This window comes from Watersipora subatra, chromosome 11 (genome assembly GCF_963576615.1).
Source record: "Watersipora subatra chromosome 11, tzWatSuba1.1, whole genome shotgun sequence".
In the NCBI taxonomy this organism is placed as follows: domain Eukaryota; kingdom Metazoa; phylum Bryozoa; class Gymnolaemata; order Cheilostomatida; family Watersiporidae; genus Watersipora; species Watersipora subatra.
This window is the reverse complement of record NC_088718.1, coordinates 39919030-39941326: the sequence shown is the minus strand read 5'-3', so window position 1 is coordinate 39941326 and position 22297 is coordinate 39919030. Positions and strand designations below refer to the sequence as shown.

The 22297-nt window shown below is 35.8% G+C and overlaps 1 protein-coding gene across 1 annotated transcript in view; it reads left to right on the top strand.

Annotated features, from left to right (window-relative positions):
• Positions 1-22297, top strand: part of LOC137408781 (unconventional myosin-VI-like) — a 70381-nt gene that overhangs the window by 14944 nt on the left and 33140 nt on the right. The window contains exons 5-15 of the mRNA XM_068095364.1: positions 265-394; positions 4416-4580; positions 7340-7453; positions 9625-9848; positions 11731-11914; positions 15022-15166; positions 16550-16683; positions 19609-19724; positions 20445-20517; positions 20962-21087; positions 21940-22037. Of these exons, the coding sequence (XP_067951465.1) occupies positions 265-394; positions 4416-4580; positions 7340-7453; positions 9625-9848; positions 11731-11914; positions 15022-15166; positions 16550-16683; positions 19609-19724; positions 20445-20517; positions 20962-21087; positions 21940-22037 (1509 nt within the window). The remainder of the gene's footprint in view (positions 1-264; positions 395-4415; positions 4581-7339; positions 7454-9624; positions 9849-11730; positions 11915-15021; positions 15167-16549; positions 16684-19608; positions 19725-20444; positions 20518-20961; positions 21088-21939; positions 22038-22297) is intronic.

The window sequence follows — 22297 nt, the reverse complement described above, 5'->3', positions numbered from 1 at the left end:
TTAGTTTCTCTCACTTAAACAGCTGAGCTTGAATCTTATTTATTTTTTGAAAAATTTATTCAGCATCATGGAGATGCAGTCAAATTAGCAATTATGTACCTGGATAATCTGATCGGAAGTAGACACAACTGCAGATGTTTATCAGAAATGTTGGACAAGTAGCAAGCATCGATAGAGTGGTATTTTAGAGTATTTATGATCAAAATGAAATCACTGTGAGCTAAAGATGTCTTTTTCGCCAAAGAATTATTTCATATTTTGCAGACGTACGTAGCTAATATATTGGTGGCTGTGAATCCATACTTTGACATTCCAAAACTCTATGCAACTGAAACTATCAAGTCATACAATGGTCGCTCACTGGGCACAGTTCCTCCTCACGTCTTTGCTATTGGTAAGTAGCGAGTTTATCTACTGCCCCCTAGGGAACTGGCTAGATACTACTGCCTCTTAGGGAACTGACTAGATACTACTGCCTCCTGGGGAACTGACTAGATACTACTGCCTCCTAGGGAACTGACTAGATACTACTGCCTCCTAGGGAACTGACTAGATGGGTAGTCTGGTACTCCATGGTATAGCATTAATCATTGATAAGAACATTGCTCAATATCTGGATATATCTTTGGTGTAATTGCACTAAAGATACTGGGCATAATTGTTCAATATCTGGGTATATCTTTAGTGTAATTGCACTAAAGATACTGGGCATAATTGCTCAATATCTGGATATATCTTTAGTGTAATTGCACTAAAGATACTGGGCATAATTGCTCAATATCTGGATATATCTTTAGTGTAATTGCACTAAAGACACTGGGCATAATTGTTCAATATCTGGATATATCTTTAGTGTAATTGCACTCCTACGAGTAAGCATTGTTTGTTTACAGGGCATCTACTATATCGTGAGCTGAGGCGCAAAATTGTTGTAACATCCCTTATGTTCTTTCTATATATAGAACATAAGGGAAGTTACAACAATTTTGCGCTCAGCCCACGATATCTTAATATGGTCATCAGAATATTAAGCCGGTATTTTGAAACTTGCTAATCACTCTTTTCAGTTCAAACCACCCGGTTTAAATACAAAGTATTTTTTCTTGCTGTGTAGATCTTGCCGTATAGAAAAAGTGGAAAAATTTACTGACATTGACGGCGTGCGCTCCTCTTAACTTAATGTAAAATTACCGTAATCATGAACTCTAAACCAAGTGACAGTGATAAGAAAAGAACAAAGTTGTCGATACAAACTAATATATTCCAGCTACTGTACATTCTTTAAACTAAAAAATTAGGTTTAGTGTTTTTTCCTTCTTTAAGGGCCTAAGGGGTCAGTTTGGAAAGATCTTCGAACGGATTAGGCTATTTACAGGTATTTTACTGTTTGTATAGCATAAAGTCCCTATAACGTAAACATTCTCGCAATGGATTATTTACTGTAGTCCTCTCCTAGTGATATTACGCAGAGTGTGGCTTTGGAAATGTGATGAGGCTATCTCCACAGTAAAGATTGTGGGCATAACCTTTTGACCTTTCATTGTTTTTCGCGGCCTAATAAAATAAATTTTCCCTCATACATAATTTTGGTCGAAATGTAAAAAATAATTTAAGCTTATAATTGAAACTCTAAAGGAGCAGTTTGCAATGAGAGGAGTGAAAAGCACAGACAGAAAACAAGAATTTGTTAAAAGACACAAAATAAATAGCCTATGGATTGAAGATATCAATTTATTACTAGAGGCTCTAGTAAATTGTCATCGTTGTCTTGGTCACGTAATGCAAGTCTGTACTGTTATAGAGCATGGTCAAAACAAGAGGTTCGGAAACTTCATTAAAAATGTCAATACAACCGACCCGGTAACCATAAAATTATTGCTGATACCTCGCAGCAGATTATTATTGCCATTGCCAATAATTATTACTGTTGCTGATAATTGCCTATAAACAACCTCAGCTGGGTCTTCATTTTTAACAAATGCTGGCTATTACTGTCTGACCTTCGACCTTGGATCATCTGTAATCTAGAGGTATATGTTTTGTCTAAACAAAAATTGCCTCAAGTTATTTTTCTATAATTTCATTTCTTGCTGACTTGGGCTGCTCATGATTTCATTGTACTTTGGCTCATGGAACAATTGCCTATGTAAGCAATAAATCTGTTATATATATTTACATAAATGATTTGTAAGTAGGGAGATGTTAGTGGTTGACTACATACTATCAAGTGCCAAACAATTTACCCTGTGCTTTACACCGTTTATTACCTATTAGAGTTATGATATGGTGATTCCTTGTTACTTCGGGTCTCGCCCTTCCCTCTCGCTTTGATTTTTAATACCTGCATTTTATGTACGTGACACGGGAGAAGGGTAAACTCAAATTTTAAAACTAATAAAAACCATACTGTCTTAGATTGAAGACTAGCTTGTTGTTACTCAAAGCCTCCAATTGCTGTGTTTTCCTTACCATTATAAAGGCAACCACACAAGATTTTAAATTTAAATTAAATGAAGCCTTAAATTTAATTTAGATCTTCATTTTCAGATAAAGCAACCCGGTGAACAAATGTGAATGGCTATTTTTTGCGCAATTTTTCTCGCAATTTATAAATTATAGCAGAGCTAGTGTGGGTGAAGGGTGATTGTAAATAGTACTGGATCAGCTATTACTGACTAGTAGATATACTATAAGGTCAAGGTCAACTATAAATACTTGAACTCAATGCCCTGTGCTCAAATGGCTTCAACCAAAATCTGGACGCTCATCTTCAGTTAGAAAATCACATCCAAGGTTAGAGGCTCAAACTTAACATAAGAGCTATCGTCTTTACATAAGAGCTACCTTCTTTACACACTAGCTACCGTCTTTACATAAGAGCTACCTTATTTACATAAGAGCTACCTTCTTTACATAAGAGCTACCTTCTTTACATAAGAGCTACCTTCTTTACATAAGAGCTATCTTCTTGACATAAGAGTTACCTTTTTTACATAAGCTACCTTCTTTACATAAGTGCGACCTTCTTTACATAAGGGCTACCTTCTTTACGTAAACGCTGCCTTTGCGGTAAAAAATGGTTCTACAATCTGTCATGGTCTATGATATGTGAAGGCATCCAATTTTTAATATTTCATAAAATTCTGTTAATGTAGCGCGCTACCATTGAATGAGAAAATGGTGGTTCATGGTAATTGATGCAGACCTCCCGATCAGTTAGGTAAAGACCACGCATTTTATGAAGCTTACTATTTATTGAGAAACTCTGTCTATATGACTAGCTTTTTAGTAGCACTTCTTTTGATGTCCCCGAAACCCCACCCCTTGCACCGCCTTCTAAAACCGAGTCAACTTCAGGAAGTGCTAACTGTGCATGGAATATTAACTTGCAGAAAAAAATTGGCACATGTGTACCCATTTTAAAAAAAACATTCCTTGAGTTTTAAAATAAGCTAATGTTCATTTCCTTTGCCCATTTTTGGTGAGAAGTCTATAAATGCTGCAAGTTGTTATAGATTTGGTGAGGTAAGTTAAGTTGAAGGTCAAACACTTCGCTCTTATCTTGAACTCATCCCAAGCTTTGGTTTTTTTCTACAGCCCTCCATTTTTTGATCTCTGATATACCAATGCATTATCTGGGCTAACAGCTAAGGCTTGCACCATAGGAATATGTTATCAGCTGATCTCAGCTAAGGCTTGCACCATGGGAATATGTTATCAGCTGATCTCATTGTGAAACCATTTGAGCCACTCAGGCTACAAAATAGGTGCAAAATCCCTAACTGTAAATTGACGGATGATTAGACTGGTTTATGGTTGGTCAGATGCAATTGTTACTCTCTACAATGCCAATTCTCCTTGAGTTTAGGATTGGTGAACTTATGAATTTTTAAATCTTAGCTTTTCTTTTTAATTAGACTCTAGCTTCATGAGTGTTGGTTGCAGCTACTCCTTGATTTTTTCTAATCTGCATGACTGTTTTTGTCATTTTTTAATGGTATGCTTGATTAATAACCCAAATGTAACAAAATAATTCAAATAATAAAGGTGGTGCAGGTATATAGTTGTATTTTTGCTGCCACTCTTCAGTGTTGTGGTTTTTTGGTAAGCTGACCAAAAATTTTTATAAATCTAATAAAAATATATTTATATAGCTGTAGTTATTTGTTTGGTAATGGTGCTGTGTTGGGACGTAAGCCCCAAAGATGAAAGAGCGAGTGAGTTGGTCATTGATAAGCCTAATTGCTTGTAGTCTTTCTTCAATCAGAAATTGATCACAAATCTTACGTATTGTGTGATTAAATCTAATTTCTTAATTGCAGTCGTAATACTCCATATTTTTTGACATCAAATGTATGCTTGGACCTCGATTGATTTCAAAGGACTGTCTGATTACACTCTGACACTACATGCAGGTGATAAAGCCTACAGGGACATGCTGCATGCCAAGCTCAGTCAATCGATTATAGTGTCAGGGGAGTCTGGAGCAGGCAAGACTGAGTCTACTAAATATATCCTCCGATATCTCACAGAAAGCTGGGGCAGTGGTGCTGGCAGCATTGAAGATCGCATCAGGCAATGTAAGTGCTGCCATCGACCTCCTAATGTAATTATAGCCTATAGCCTGCAGTTGATTCAAGAGGTTCTTGCTGTTCTTGGTGTTTCAATTGTATTCATTATGGATAAAAATGTTGTGAAGGGTACGATGAATTTAAACAAGATAGTTATGTGCGGAGATAATCTAAAATTTAGCTGTATTTCATACATGAGAAAACAACTCGCCTCCTATTATTGATTCAAGTTAGAATGTTTTCTATTTGAACCATACAGTTATTTTTTAGTTAAACAGGATGAGTTGAAAATGCAGACCAACTCCATACCTCCTGTTATGAAACTGTAAGGCAAAGTAATTATTGCCATCCAGGATGACCTCGTTCAAATCTAATTAAATACGTTTATAAAGCTTTTATAAGCTGAGAGCCCTTCAACAGCCCTTCAACTTGCTTCTATATTGATAAGCCTTCTGAAACACTCTGTCAGCGGCTCTGTCAGCTCTATTATTAGCTCCTTCAAGCACTCCTGCACAGGCAGGGGCCGTCATGCCCTACACACAATATGTGAAACAATAAACTGGTTTGAAGTATGTCTTCAGCTCAATTCCAAGGGTGCGTCTTATCGTGACTGACTTGCATGCTGTAAATGGGTTAATGTTGGGTTCTTTACTGGAGGATCAGTGGTGAATAGGGAGCCAACTTGTGTTCAGTCGGTTGGTGGTTCGAGTCACCCATTGACCCATAGTGGGACTGGGAAGGGCATCCAACCACAATTTCTCCTGTGGTATATCAGTCCAAAGCCTGTAGACCTCTCAAAAGGGGCTCCAAGTCTGCTGTATGTAGGAGTAAATATTGAGGAAGCTGTAGTTCAGTGGTTAGTAGGCTTGCTTATGATCAGTAGGTCAGTGGTTGAATATATGGGGACCTGAAGTGGGGTTGGGAAGGGCATTTAACCACAATTTTTCATGCGCTGCATCAGTTCCAAGTCTGTGGATCGGTTCTTACCTCAGGTGGTACCAGACGAATCAATCTGAATTTTTTCACTAGTAATATAAAAATATAATTTGTGAGGGAATTACCACATTCCTTTTTAATACTCATAACTCTAGCAGTAACACCGACCTTCAACTTGTGCTGATTACCTCATATAGGCAGGTATAGTCAAACCTTGATTTACTGTCACCTCTCCAATCTAAGTTTTCAGCGTGCAGCGTAAAATCAGAGCATAGGTTCGCTTCGACTCAGTGATTTGCTCAACTGACCAGTTAGACCTCAAAAGCCTACCATTTGCTAGGTTTAATATGGAAGACTTGCATTGCTTAGTCTTTGCTAGAAATGCATTATCTAAGGTTGTGAAAGCATAGTTTGCTCTTCATTTGCTACAAATCAGATAAGCAATGGCTATATGTACATGTATTTGGATTATACAATGGAAACTCGCATGTGTAACAACTTTTTGGTTGAAGATACACAATTCATTTAAGGAAAAACCTCTTTTTATCAAAGCTAAGATTTTTATAGCGTGTTTCATGCTATTCAAATTGCTTATGTACATAGTAAATACCTTAGTAGCCTGTACTTTATTAGTAATTGAAAGTGTTAACTATACACAGTACAAGCTTGGCTTCCACATTTATCAGATCTTGCATATAGAAGAAATGAACAATAGAATAATGAACAACAGATTGTTACCTTTTTGCTTTGTATACAGAACAGAAGTTTGGCACTCAAATGAAGAACGAAGATTAGCTGAGAATGATTATCTGTCGATTACCTGCTTAGTAGTGTACTGCGTTTTATTCTTTTATAAGAATAAAACACACGCTATTTTGATGCATATTATGGAGTGAGCAAAATTTTAAGGAATCGAGGTTTCTACGCGCAATATATTCCTCAGGCGAACCTTTTCTTTTAATAGAGTATTTATAAGAAATCTGGCGCACTCTATATATCACCTCTTTTCTAAATGTACAGTTCATTATGTAAAATAATGTACAAATGGTTATAAAAGTTTTAGTTTTGGAACTAATTAAAATTATTTACACTAGTAATCTGGTAGTCTCGAGGGCTGTGAGAGATTGCTAGGTGGGCCAATGAAGTGCAAAAAGAGTAAGCATTTGCAAAACTATTCTGATACGCTGGATGGCAGAAAATTAGTCCAGGTGTAAGAGTGTCAGGCTGCCAAGCTGAATGTCATCAGTTCTAATCCTGTATGATGCAATATTTTTACTAATCTTTCAACGTGTTTTCGGATGAACAGACTGACTTACACATTTCTTATTATAGTAAAAATTATTTTCAATGAAAAAAATTATTTGGGAATTTGAACTATGTACTTTTCAAATAATTTCCTGGAACGAATTATGGTTGAAAACCAATGTTGAACTGCGTATTCATTAAAAATATGTTGGCAATTGCAATTTGCACCAGGCAATTTGGTTTGCTGGTGAGGTTTTTCAAGAACACCATGTGTTATTAGCACAAATTCGGCACCATGTCACTTTTTTGTAAACAATTTTAGTAAACCTGAGTATGTTAAAATCCAGAAATATAGGACATCCAAGTTTAGACATTCTGCTTCCTCTATAGTGGTCACAGATAGCATTCTCATCTACTACATCAATCTAACTTCAAGTTATTATAGCGGGCTCTATCTTATTACTAGCACCTTGTATCACCCTCTACAGTACCCCCTTGAGACAATCGTTCCCTAAACCCCTTCAATTTGCCTCCATGTTTATAAAATTAAAATTTCAGTCGATCTATGTCTATGGTTCTCTCTTTAGCCAACCCGCTGCTCGAGTCCTTCGGCAATGCCAAGACTGTGCGCAACAACAATAGCAGTCGTTTTGGCAAGTTTGTGGAAATTCACTTTGACGCTAGAAACTCTGTCTGTGGAGGTAAGTCTGATTGTCTTATTGTGATATATCGGTGACGTGCAAAAGTGTGGAGTCGCCCCATAATTCACATAATTTTCCTACACTAGAACTTCAGGACTCGATAAGGCCAATAGAATCAACATAGATATAACAAGGTTATGAATTATTTTAATTTTTAAAGATTAGCTTGCACCAAGTTTTAGTAGATTTTATTAAAAGTATCTGTATTTTTCTATCATTTGCGATTGTTTTTTATATTTGAAGTGGTCTGATTACAGGGATGTTTCAATATTAAAATACAGTGAAACATGGATAACTCGCCCTCGGATATAGCGAACACATGGTTAACTCGACTGGATTTGCTTGGTCCGTTCCCACGCAATGATAAATGGCTCTATATAACTCGAATTCAACACTGTTATAACGAACTGTTTTTTGCCCAACGGCTACCGAAACGGTTGCTATCGCTTTAGAAAATCACTTTATTCCAAGCCATAGAGGTAAACCTCAACTTTTCGTAATTCATAAGCGTCGTTATTACCTCCATCGGCAAAATATTTTTGTCAACGACTGTTCTAAAGGTTTGGTGAAATTTGATTTATACTGCTATACGATGAATACCACGGGCTAGCCGGGTCACGGGCGCAAGGAATTTCGCCACGCACATACAAAACAAAAACAGCATGTTGTTTTTGTTTTGTATTTGCGTGGCGAAAATCCTTGAGTGCGTGACCCAGCTAGCCCGTGATGAATAGTTTTCCGACGTTGATTCCGTGTTGAATTAACGTCGGAATGTTGAATGTTTAAAACGTCTTAAAAATTGTTGAAATCGAACATATACTTTGTCTTAGCTAAAAAAACTATTCATCGTTTGACCTAAACACAAAATACGTGTGTACATTCAATAAGTATCCATTCAAAAAGCGTGAGTGATATACAATGTACCGTAAAACCTCGTAAAAACTTTAATTGAACTGCCTCGGAGTGTTGCTCTTAACGAATCCCAGGTAAAGTAAGGTAATCTTTCCATAAACTTCAAGAAAGATCGGCAAAATTGATCGTGGGTAAAACGCTCAAAAGAAAAAGATGTCCTTTCTTTGAGCATTTCAGCAACGATCAAGTTTTGCCAATGTCAATCTAAAAACGTCCTGGCAATAACATCACCTCAAACAACAAACCAATCTCAAGTGATAGAAAAATCTCTATACTTTTTGATAAAAACGTTTTAGACTTTACATTAGAAGCATTTAATTTGAAACAAGCCATTTGTGCTTTTGATTTATATTATAGTTTGTATATGTTCATGTATCTACTAATAAATAAGCAAATACATGGACTTGTGACAGTGCTCTGATAACTTGAACACTCTGATAATTCGAACACTTTTGCTCGGTCCCTTGAAGTTTGAGTTATCCGAGTCTCACTGTAGATAAAACTTGATCAGGTTAAAACGCTCAGCTCAAGCAAAAGTAAGATGTCTATAGCTGCAAAGAGACTGACAGAATAAAGACGTGTAACGCTGCAACGAACTCAATAGCTGATATCAGTTCAATAGCTGATATCAGGTATTGAGCTGATATCAGCTATTGAGCTGATAACAGGTGTAGCTAATAGCGGAGCTAATAGGTGTATATTAGGTTTTGACAATTTTAATCTTGAAGCGTCTGTCTGTCAGATCATCTCAAGTATCAAAAGCAATATTAAATGATAAAACACATATCGGTACTTTTTGATAAAGTCTACTAAGACTTTGTTAGGTTTATTTTAAAAATGTGTTGTTGTATCGTTAGCGGAGTCATACTTTTACTCATCCTAATTGTATGCTACACTCATTCACTGAGATCTACTCTGTATTAATGAAACATTAACAAAAGTTAATCGGTGTTAATTCTTTCTCTCAAGCCATGGTGTTAAATTCTTTGACGTATTTTCAAATGTCTTTTGTATGATGTTTTGTCGGAGTTGTCTTCTTAATGTCATTTTGAGTATTACTACCAACTGACATCAAATAACTAACTAATATTTTAATAAGGTTATTGCCATTGTAAATTCTTGTCATCATTGTCTATCTGCTGGCTTGATGAATAAAATATACTGAAAGTATATCAAGGTAGAGATATTTGAGTTGTTTGCTCAATATTCAAAATTGCTCAGTATGAAGACTTTTCGAGCATTCTGTTAACATCCTGTAGGTTACATCTCCCACTACTTGCTGGAGAAGTCTAGGGTGTGTGTCCAAAATGGAGAGGAGCGTAATTATCACATATTCTATCAGCTTTGTGCCGGTGCTTCTCCAGAGATTCAGAAACGGTTGCGGCTTCTCCCACCAGACCAGTTTCATTACCTGAATCGTGGCTGTACCCAGTTCTTCCTAAAGAAGGGGTCAACCGTCGACAAGTCCCGTCTTAGTAAGCAGGTTGGCATTAGAGATCTTTGGTTGTTTGTGTAGAAGGTAGAGGTTAATGGTAAGGATGAGCTGTACAATCAAACCTCTACTATTGATTGGCTCACAAACTCCCTGACATATGACATGAAATTCTAGTAAATATTTCACTTGATAGCAATTTTGAACCTTTCTGGTTCAAAATTGCTTGAAACTTAGCGGTTTTGTGGGTCAAAGGTGAAAATTACAAGTAAAACAACAATTATAAAATATTACAAAAATTCAATCTGATTTTATTTAATTTAATCTAGTGTAAGATGGAGTAAGTAACTATACTTACAATAGAAGTCATCTTTCTGTTCATTGCTTTGTTCTTTGTGGTTTTAGATCTCTTTCTAATGCATTTGTTTTAAGGCTAGGCTCCATTATATTCATCATGGCTGGACTGTAGAACGAATGGAAAGGCATAGTGTATTCATTCCAATATCAATATTTCGTCCAACAAATCATGTCCAACCTAAGAAATTATGAAGCATGTCTCAGAACGAATCAGATTTACATGTGCACCTTATGCACACTTTTATTCTCATTTGATGGATAGTCAAAGTTTATGAAGCAGTCGTGTCCTCCTGACCTGCAAGCAACAGGTTGCGGTTCAAGTCTCAAAAAAGTCCGCCAATGGTGATAGGAATGACACCCAACCTTAAAATGCTCTCTGCAACTGGGCATGTGTCTAGTCACTGAGGCTCCCTTGCCACTGAACTCAGTCATGTCCAGCCAAGATCACAGAGCCATTGTTTGTGTAAAAATGCTCTAAATAAAACACACAATCTCTGCTCAGCAGACATCATTCTCAATTATCAAGGGATTTCTTACACACAGGAGTTACCTGCTCTTAAGCACACCTAACCAAATTTGGTTTGGCTCTTTCCATACCTGGTTATAATCGTAATCTATAAATATATAGATCCAAGTGTCTGTTTGTCTTTCGTATGTCCAGTCTATAGCGATCGGTTAAAATACGCACTCTTGAATTGCTAGAAGAACTTGAGCTAGCGCGTCTGAGCTACTAGAAGAAAAGTATGTGCCCCGACTTCCCCAAAAACAACACTTGCAGTCCGATGCGCCATGAGAAATCATGATGTGTAACGATTATAGGCGCAATTATTCCAAGCTGTGCCAAGATGGCTGCAGTCTTTAGTGATAGTGCGCTTGACGGAACACTCAGAAGCCTGGGCCCGCGAGAACTCCGAAATATGTTTTTCTACCCAATCCTACACACTTGTAAACTCTGATTCGTGGTTTTGTTATGTTTTCACATACTTCCGGTTCATGAAAGATTATGAAATTTTGAGGATTTTGTGTGACATAGGATCTAAGTATACATGTAATTCCAAATTTAAAGTCGATTGGGCTATTAGTTTTTTAGATATAGGAAAAATACTGATGACATTTTTATCTGAACCGTAAATAAAAAATGGCTACCGGCAGAACACACATATTGTTTGCAATTCGGGACATTTGGCTTACGTAGAATTCCGAAACTTTAATGGCTTCGTGCAATATATGTTTTCAGTGTAATTCAAAAGTCCAAGTTGATTAAACTTTTATTTTTTGAGATATTGCCAAAATAAGGACACATCGAGCAGACCAAAAAAGGAAAAAGGGCTGGTGACAAAGCATTGGATTTTTTGCCATTACCAGACTGTTATCGCTTTTTTGAGGAATATAATGTCAGCATAATTCAAAAGTTTTAAGCTGATTGAATTATTAGAATAGCACAGTTCTTCTGTAGTTAGTTTTATATTGAAGCTTCAAGCTTGTAGAACTCAACAAAAAAACAAATAGAGAATAGAAAAATAAAAACTTTGTAATAATTGTGAAAAAGAACATCGGTGAGTTTAATTTCCTGCAGATGGTCGCAAGGGGACCACTCTTGGACATCAACAGAGACGATGTGAAGGACTTTCAAAGAACATGGACTGCCATGGAGCATATGGGCCTGGTAGATGATGAAAAGATGTCAATTTTTGCTATCATTGCTGGCGTCCTTCACCTTGGCAACATCTCTTTTATCGATGATGCAGATGACATGAAAGGTTAGCGGAGATTTCACAGTCATAGAAATGTCTGCCATTTTTACGCTGTTTTTTCTGAATAGCTGATTGTATGAGTGCATGACATCAAGTTATCAATCTTCATTAAGTTCAGACTTTTCGTTAGGTTACAACTCTTCGTTAACTTAAGACTCTTTGTTAAGTTAGACTCTTCATTAAGTTAAGACTCTTCGTTAAGTTAAGACTTTTCGTAAAGTTAAGACTCTTCATTAAGTTTAGACTCTTCATTAAGTTCAGACTTTTCATTAAGTTAAGACTTTTCGTTAAGTTAAGACTCTTTTTTAAGTTAAGACTCTTCGTTAGGTTAAGACTCTTCATCAAGGTAAGACTCTTCGTTAAGTTAAGACTTTTCGTTAAGTTAAGGCTCTTCGTTAAGTTAAGACTCTTCGTTAAGTAGAGACTTTTCGTTAAGTCAAGACTCTTCGTTAAGTTAAGACTCTTCGTTAAGTTAAAACACTTCGTTAAGTTAAGACTCTTCGTTAAATTAAGACTCTTCGTTAGGTTAAGACTCTTCATCAAGTTAAGACTCTTCGTTAAGTTAAGACTTTTCGTTAAGTTAAGACTTTTCGTTAAGTCACGACTCGTGAGGAAAAGAAGTAATTGTCTATTAAACTTTAGAATATTTAAGAATGTACCAATGTATAATAGTTTTTAGATTTGTATTTCGGCAAACAGATTGAGTTATCATATTTATTAGAGTTTAAAGTACACTCGTGTATAACGCACGCTCTTAATTTTTGAATGAAAACTGGTATACAAGTTTTTTCACTTTTTCTCATTTGCTTTTGTCTATAGTTGGATAGGATATCGTCAGAGTGGGAGACTGTATTTTAGTTGATATTAAAATCTCTATAATACATACTTAGCTATTAGGAACAATGAACATTTGCTCACATCTCTGTATTCTTATAAATGTTGTGACAATAAAACAATTTTGAATAAAAATTAATTTCATGAATATAGTAGTCCACCCTTTTTTTTCTCATCAGCAAGGTGTTTACAGTTTTGGATGCTTTTAAACTGAAGCCTTTAGTGATCATTTTTGAGTGCTGTTACTAGTTTCATGAAATAGTTGATACCTTTTGTTCCCATGTGCCGAAATAGCATAGCAAGCATTTTGCTGCGTTACAATTTGTGAAACTTCACTTTGGAGAAATCATTTAGGTAATTTGTCAAGCAGTTCATACAATGCCTAGGCAAGCCATCAGCAAATCAAGCAACAGCATGTTGTTCGACTGACTACCTCTATTCATTCGTATATAAGACACACCCTTTATATATGTTTTGAAAAATATTATAACATTTTCAGCGAACTTTATTAAATATTACATAAGGAGTTCACACAACATCTCCAAATTTTAGTAAAATTGTAGTAAAATTTAAAAATTTGAAAACAGCCCATATTTGCAGCCTTTCGCTATATATATATATATATATATATATATATATATATATATATATATATATATATATATATATATATACACCATTAGTTAATAAATATATGTAGCAGGTGGCATTCCAACATCTCTTCGAATAAAAGACAGACGAAGGGAGGCAAATTTATAACTACATGTAGTTTTAGCATAAAACCGAGCATGAAAAAGTTACTGTATAGATATATACAGTAACAGATATATACGGTATATATATATATATTATATTATTATATTTTAATTTATCTTCATATTTAATTATATCTGAACATTTTCAATAGTATCTGCACTTGTTCGTCCTTCTCTAACTAATAATTTCTGTTGAACAAGAAGGATAAATCTTTGCTTTGAACATCTACGCAGATAAGAGCAAAACCGGTTTGTATCTCACTTCTGTTTCCCACAATTTTCATGAAAGTTAACCTCTCTTTTTCTTCACTGAGTTTTCTGCTTACTGTTTCAGGCGGTTTTGATTGGTTCTTTTTATCACCTTGAATAAAATCATTGTCGGGATTAGTATATACAGATTACTGATCATCTTCTATCTAAGAAGTGTCCATGTAGCTGTTCATACAAACCTCCCTTTACGGTTTTTCAAGGTCGGCGAGCAGCATCGTGACTAGATTGCCATGTCTTTCCTGAATGAGCTTCTTTTCAGTTTTAGTGCTAGATTTATATCAAACTATACAAGTAGTCTAAACCTGGTTGATACTGATGTCACTCATATGAATGGTGTCAACAGGTTATTTCTCTCGTTAGTATGAAAACCCGCAGTACAAACCACCTTCATTTTATCAGGAATGTTGAGCACTCTTGAAAATTATCCGCAAATTTCATTTTCATCACGATGTGGTTAAATAGGTCGGGAAGATAACTGGTGTGCAAAATGTCATTGATAAAGCCACTGCATCATTATACTGCGTTCATGTTATTTGAATGTTTTATGCATGAGTTTCTAAATTATTTTTTATTTGTTGCTCCTAATATTGACTCATCGTTTTTTTAATATTATTCAGTGCAGGTTATTTTGGTCGACTTTCACACTTGCGGTTATCTGAGATAACATAAGGCTGTTTTTAATTGCAAGTTTTTCTCTGCCTATTATATATATGCTATGACTCTATGAAAAGTGCATGATGAAATTAAGCATGTGATTGGTTAACTAATATGTCAGCACAAACTTTCTCAGTTCACATCTCCTCTCAAGATGATTGCTACTTTTACTCGTATAGTCATTCTTTCATGACTCTTTCAGCACGCCATAATCTTTAACAAGTTTCTTATGAGTGTATTTTTGTGATTCAAACAAGGCTAGTACTGCTTATGCTGTACTCTGTTTTTAGTTGAACAGCCACCCCAGCTAGTAGTATTCAAATTGTACTTAGATGCCGGAGTTGTCGGCTCAACAATAGTTGAATTAATTCATCGATTAGTTTGATGAGTGCCGCTTATGTTGAACATTTCATTTGTTCATTTTTGTTTTAGCAGTGAGGTTTTATAGTTCCGCACAAAAAGGGTCAAAAGTACATGTAGGTTGTGAACAGCATAATTTTCAGCAAATTTGTAAAAAGTAAACCAATTAAAAAGCTTAATAAACGGACATCGCATTGGCTTACTAGTAAAGGCAAGACAGTTGGCAATTTTGTTATACAGGTGGTTGCATAGTGAATCCTGAATCTCTACATAGTCTTTCTGATGCCGCCACTCTCCTCGGGTTAAATAAAGACGACCTCCAGCAGTCTTTGACAAGCCGGGCAATGCAAGCAACTCGAAGTGGAGTCAAGAGTACCGCAATTATGTAAGTGCTCAAGTTGCGGAGTTTAGTATATTTGAAATATATGCCAGCTGACCAGAGTAGCAATATTTAATATTTTTTGCGTAGTTTTGAAGCACCATCTCCATCATTTAAATCTAAATCAGAGCATATTGTGTTTTAGAACTTTTATGGAATTGAAGCTAATGAAAGTTTAGAGATGTTTAAATGTTTAGCTAAATTTCACACCTGACAAAATAATGCATCAGTTTAAGATTGGCGACATGGATCATTTTTTAATCAACTGGCTTGAGCTGTTTCTTCAGTACTTTCTCTATCTCTCAAATACCTGCCCTAGCTTGTCCTTGAGTGCCTTCACCATCTCTCATATACCTGCCCTAGCTTGTCCTAGAGTGCCTTCATTATCTCTCAAATACCTGCCCTAGCTTGTCCTAGAGTGCCTTCATTATCTCTCAAATACCTGCCCTAGCTTGTCCTTGAGTGCCTTCACTATCTTTCAAATACCTGCCCTAGCTTGTCCTTGAGTGCAATTATTATCTCTCATACACCTGCCCTAGCTTGTCCTAGAGTGCCTTCATTATCTCTCAAATACCTGCCCTAGCTTGTCCTTGAGTGCCTTCACTATCTTTCAAATACCTGCCCTGGCTTGTCCTTGAGTGCCTTCATTATCTCTCAAATACCTGCCCTAGCCTTTCCTTGAGTGCTTTCACTATCTCTCATATACCTGCCCTAGCCTTTCCTTGAGTGCTTTCACTATCTCTCATATACCTGCCCTAGCTTGTCATTGAGTTCCTTTGCTATCTCCATCCATTCACTTCTTGAGTGCTAGATAGCTCCCTGTTCATTGTGTGTAAATCTACATTCTGTTTCACTGGTAGGTCACACTGATGTCTCGCATATAGGTCACATTTATGTCATTCTACCGTTTCGTGCGTTCATTTCTGTTTCATGTCTCCTTAATTTGTGTCATTATTCTGTCATCTTAGACTGTTTCACGCATCACATGGAGGATCCTTGAGAGTATCTCTTGTGTCACACATTTGTCACACATTTTTATCACTCATGTCACATGTCTGCCACTTTAGAATATTTCTTGTGTTATATGTTTGTCATTTTAGAGTGATCTTGTCTGTCACATGTCTGTCGCTCATGTCACATGTCTGTCACTTATGTCACGTGTCTGTCACTCATGTCACATGTCTGTCACTAATGTCATATGTCTGTCTGCCATTTTAGAGTGTTTTGACTCGCATGCATGTCAATTTAGAGTGTCTCATGTGTCACATATATCCAGTTCTTCTGCCTTTGCCAATTTTGTTGCACTGCACTCGTATCGCAACTACCTATTAAGGGTTTTTCTTGTTTTGTCTGTTCTTATACCAATTAGATGCTACTCAATGTTTTTAGGGTCCCTCTGAAGAGTGGAGAGGCTTGCTCAGCCAGAGATGCTTTGGCTAAATCTATATACAGCCATCTGTTTGACCATATTGTACTCAGGATCAACCAGTCTCTGCCCTTCTCTTCATCAAAAAGCTTTATTGGTGAGCTTCTAGTGTAATGGATTGCGGGCAACTGCCTTTAAAGCTGCACCACCGTTACCACCTGTTTTTATTGACTATATTGGCCATCGAGTCCAATTATGTAGTCTGAACAACAGCCCTGTTAAAATGTTGTAGTCCGGTTCGGTGTCCTTGAAACGTAGTGGGTCGTGTCTAATTAGCATCCAAATAATCCGGGTTAATAAATAAGACTGTTTTGAGTAAAATATCTGTATTGTATGGTACCATGTCTAAGCACCAACTATCCTTCATGAAATTCGGGCCTCTTTTATATACTACCAATTGCGGGTAAAACCTGGATAAAACTTGCCCGGACACGGAGAAAACTAACTAAAGGTCGTGTCGACTATAGTCCGTGTTCCGGGTAAACAATGACATTATCGTTAGTTCGATATAAAAATATATGCATTAATTAAATTAATTTCATGAGTACAATTTAAATATAATTCACATACTACTATTAATACACAAACAAAACTTAACATAAATAAAACAATAAAAATGAAAGTGTTATCGTGTGTTTTTTGGCTGCGGTGCTTATTTCTAGATCGGCGGCTACCAGGTTTCATTATACTAGCACACCGACACTGCCATGAGAGATCGTCAGGTGTGCCAATAAAGCACAGTAATATGCACAACGATTCTAATCCCGTTAAAGACGAATGACCAATGTAGGTGTTTAGTGTTGGCCTACCAAGCCGAAATTTGTGAGTTGGAATCCCATTGAAAGCGATCTATTTTCCTAACCTCTGAGCATGGCTTTGGACGGACGGATAAACACAGCTCTTATTATAGTAAAGATTGCTTTTATGCTTGTTCTTACATATGCAGGCTCTGCATGTTGTGTCTTTTTTTCCTTTAGTTTAGCCTGAACATGGGAGGTTGTTTTGTTCAAATATTTATTCCGTATTTTGCAACCGTCGAAGCAAGGACTCTTATAAGAAGGCATTGCATGTCCTTTAATGTTTTTTACAGCTAAAAAATCATAATGATAAATATGTCACTTAGTTACGTATAACATTAAAACAAATACATTATATAAAATTATATTAAAAAACTAAATTATATCTAAGAAACTAATTACCGTAAATGAATAAAGTAATAATCAATCAAAATAGGTTTTTATTGTACCATTTCTTCTACAATCGAGGCTGGCTAATTGAGGTGTATTCCTGATGATACAGGAAACAGTAAGTACTTAGATGAAGGTCATGGTCCAGATACAGAGCTAGTCTGTGAACTATGTAAATTAATATTGCTTATTTGCATGATATTGATATGATATAATTGCCATGCTTATTTGATATTTTTACCAGTTTCATTTTTAATTATCCAGCTTACATTACATGTCTTTCTCATTACAACTACAAGGAGACTTTAGAATTGATATGAAGGTGTTTGAACATTCTTTCTCATTGCTGGTATACGTTGTCTTAATTTTAGGGAAAATCCTGGGCTTTTTACAACTTTTTTTTACAACAGTTGCCACTAGTCTTCTTAGGATCTATAATTGTAAAATGGCAAAAGAAAGCATGGAGTACTGTTTAATATATATTTAATAAATAATGAAGAACCAAACTACGTGTATGCGAAACAGATTTACATTACTGTGATGTTTGAGAAACTTCCCATATCATATGTTGGAAACCTTTCTGCATGTCACGACAAAAAGTTGCTCAAGTTTTACATGGTGTTAGAAAACTCATTTAGTAACCGTAATTGATGTTAGACTGTTATAATGCCATTGGGTTTATTCGTCAGCCCCATCGTGTTGATGACAAATATAGATCCTGTTACATGTTAAATGATTGTGGAGGTCAATGTTGATGGCCTATTCATTTTGTTTTTGGAGATGATCAAAAATGTTCTTATTTAAATGTGGTGCTTTTTACGTTTTCGAGCTCAGTCATTGCTGGTAATTTATGGTTACTTACATCTGAAGTTCTAAAAAGTTTTTTGTTATGTTTTGACTGGGAAATTGTGGCAAAAAGATTCTGAAGGGAAAATGTTGGATGTTGTAAATAGGATTTCATTTTACTGAAGTGACAATTACACACGACAATCAGTAACAATATTACAATTAAAGGAGAGTTTTTGATGAAGTTTTGTTTAGGACATTTTGAATATCTGTAAATGTAGTTTTGTATTGGTGAATTAGCTTTAAAGGGAAAGTATGGCTGACAGCTGGAATTCCTTGCTGCATAGAAACTTTGAAATTGCTTGCTACATGGAAACAGGAAAGCTGACTAATTTAGCTGTTTTTTTTACAAAAGCCGTCTGAGCGTTTGGGTTGACAGTGGTTTAGCCATACTTAGCTAATATTGTTAGAAATATTTTTATAGTTATTTAGTGATGTTTAAACATTTTTAGTATCTTGATGTTACCATTGCTGAAGTACATTAATAGGTTGACAATATACAGCAGCATTGTGGTGCCTTTGTTTCTTATCAATATAATTATGGTCACGGTCAATGTTATCATACATGAATCATATAATTAGTTGTAAAAAATATCCTATCCTTTGCAATAACATGACAGCTGTTTTGTTTAGTGCTATATTCAATATCATTCCTTTTTATTGATCTCAGTGGAATAACAGGATGAAAATTCATCTGGTGAAGTAGGTGCCAGGCTGCGTCACCTCTGTAAAACTTTGTTATCACATTTGCTTTGTTAGTTTTAGCGATAGTTTCAGCTATTAATTCTTTTTACAACTATATTTATTCGCCAAATTAACAGCGGTGTACATGGTACTATTATTGAATTGTCTGTCAATGTAAGCGAGTAACTGTAGTATCTTTCGTAAACCTTAGCAGGTAGCTGTAGCGTCATTGGCAGGTGACTACAGCACCTAGCAGCAGGTCGTCTTGTCCTATGAAGCTAACAGCGGTTATGACATTGTTGAAGGTATTCTTGATATTGCTGGTTTTGAGTACTTTCAACATAACAGTTTTGAGCAATTCTGTATCAACTACTGCAATGAGAAGCTACAGCAGTTCTTCAACCTGCGCATTCTCAAGGAGGTGAGATTTTTCCTTTTCTATCTACATTCCTCTGTCTAGACGACTGTATAAATTGGCATTTTATCATCCTGTTCCCATCATCCATTGCTACTTAGATTACAGAAGACTTCTTTATGCGGATTAAACAGTCGTTGAAATTTTGAATTTTTTGATCGCTATTTTTTAATAAAATTTTTGAAACAAATCACCTGTCCGAACTATTTATATTAACCACCTGTAAGTTTGGTATGGAGACTGTCTCCACCATAGAGTTGCTCGGGTGATTGAGTCTATTTATCTATAGAGTTGCTCATGCTTATTGAGTCTATCTATTCATCAGAGTAAAAATTTGGAGCATCACCTGATAGAATTTCGATGTTATGTTTGTATGCGCTTGAGGACTACTTGTCCATGTACAAGTCAAGCAAGCTTTAGGTAGTGCAGGTAACTCCATTGTTTTGGTTGTTATAATTTATCTAATATAATTTTGCTAGAATCTCTGAAACGTCTTTAACAACCATGTCTGTTGCTAGACATAGCACATTCAAAAAATCAGGGCTCCGATGTAATGAGAATTTTTTTTCTGCTATCAATCAGCGAAGTGCTTTTTATTTTAAACATTTTAATAAATTATTTAAATAAAGGACTTGTCTAACAGATAATAGCTTAACAATCATTACCAGCTACTCATCTTTTTTGGGCTATCTGTGACAATAATATCAGTGAAGTCTTTTGTGTCAGGAACAAGAATTGTACGAGAAAGAAGGACTTGGGGTGAAGAGGATCGAGTTTACAGACAATAGGGACTGCATTGGTATGTCGTAATAATGATAGTTTTGGTACCATATGAATTTCATATATAGTAGCTTACAGCAGAACTAATGATATAGCCTGTAGATGACTGCAGTAGGGCTATACCCTCAGCAATATAGAAGAGCTCTCTGATACTATTAAAATGGAAACTTTCTAAATTTAACTGTGCAAAGTTACATAAAAAATTATGATGTGTTTTTAAAGATGCATTGTAGTATAGTTGGTTATGTTGTATAATGGAAATCATATATCAACATCTACAAAGCTAGAGAGTTGCTGTTTGTGAATTTAACTGTACGATATGTCGATGTAACTTGCAGCTTTCTTTACCAAGTTCCTTCGAGCAAAAATATTAGTTAGTAACAGTATTCGGAATCTTGGGTTGTTCATGGATAGTATACGCTAAGAAACATAATGGTATGGAAAATGCATGCCTATGTTGAAGAGCTGATCGAACGGAAAGGAAATGGAATATTTGACATTCTCGATGAGGAAAACAAACTGCCTCGTCCGACATTTGACCATTTCACCAATGAGGTGCACGCTCAGAATAGAAACCATAGGCGTATTGGTGAGTATTGGCATCAAAGTAAATGGCATAGACATATATTCAGAATAGACATATGTATATATATACTAGTGCAACGCCGGGCATTCCTGTAGTATATATATATATTTATATATATATATATAGTTAGTAACAAGTAGTTAGCTCTTATTAGCTAGCTTACACAAATTATCCATTGGCAATGTGCCAGGCTAATAGCGAGTAGTTGGCAACGACATTACCTCTCATTGTTTATAACATAGCCCTATTAACTATACTCAATTGACTATACCTATTAACTGATACACCTATTACCTACACCCATTAACTATACTCTACATATAGTTAATAGGTCTATAGTATATAAGCTGATTTTTAATATCTGTGCAACGCCGAGCATTCCGCTAGTATATATATATATTTTTAAAGATTATTATTATTATGATTTATTATATCTATTTTATAAAGATTTTAATAACTATAGCCAGACATACCGAAGGACAGACACGCAGACACACATACACACAAACTTTGAGAAATATATATAGACTAGCTGTGTCACCCGGCATTGCCCGGGTATTAAGAATTAGCTTATCAACATAGAGAGGTATTGAGAGTTGCTTGCCACTTGCTATTAACCTGGCACATTGCCAATGGAAAATTTGAGTACGCTTACTAATAAGAGCTACGGAGCTACGCTATGACTTTACGTCATGACATAAAGTGCTAGCCTATTTTCTTCCATATAGAGACTAAAGAATCGATCAAGCTCTGTAGCTCAGTTAGTAAGGCAGTTGGCTGATACAGTCAATAACATACTGTCCATACTGTATATCTGATGGTCATGGTAATAATACATTTTATCCTACTGAACAGGTCTACCCAGGAAGTCCAAACTGAAGGCACACAGAGAGATTCGGGATGATCAGGGCTTCCTGATTCGACACTTCGCAGGAGGAGTTGTGTATAACACTGTAAGTACTCACCACTTAGTGTCTCCTTCATATGTCAGTGTATACAGCAAATACTCTTACGTTGTAAATGATTTGCTCTGAGAACATTTACATTATAGGGATTTTACGTCATATGAACAGTAAATTACATTTAAATTGCCTAATCTTTTCCAAGATTGTTTCAAACTCGCCATTTTGGCTCTTACGAAAAATTGAACCCAACTTTCTAATTTAATGTCTGACCAGTAACTGTGGTATTATTTGTTTCAATAGCTTTTCCT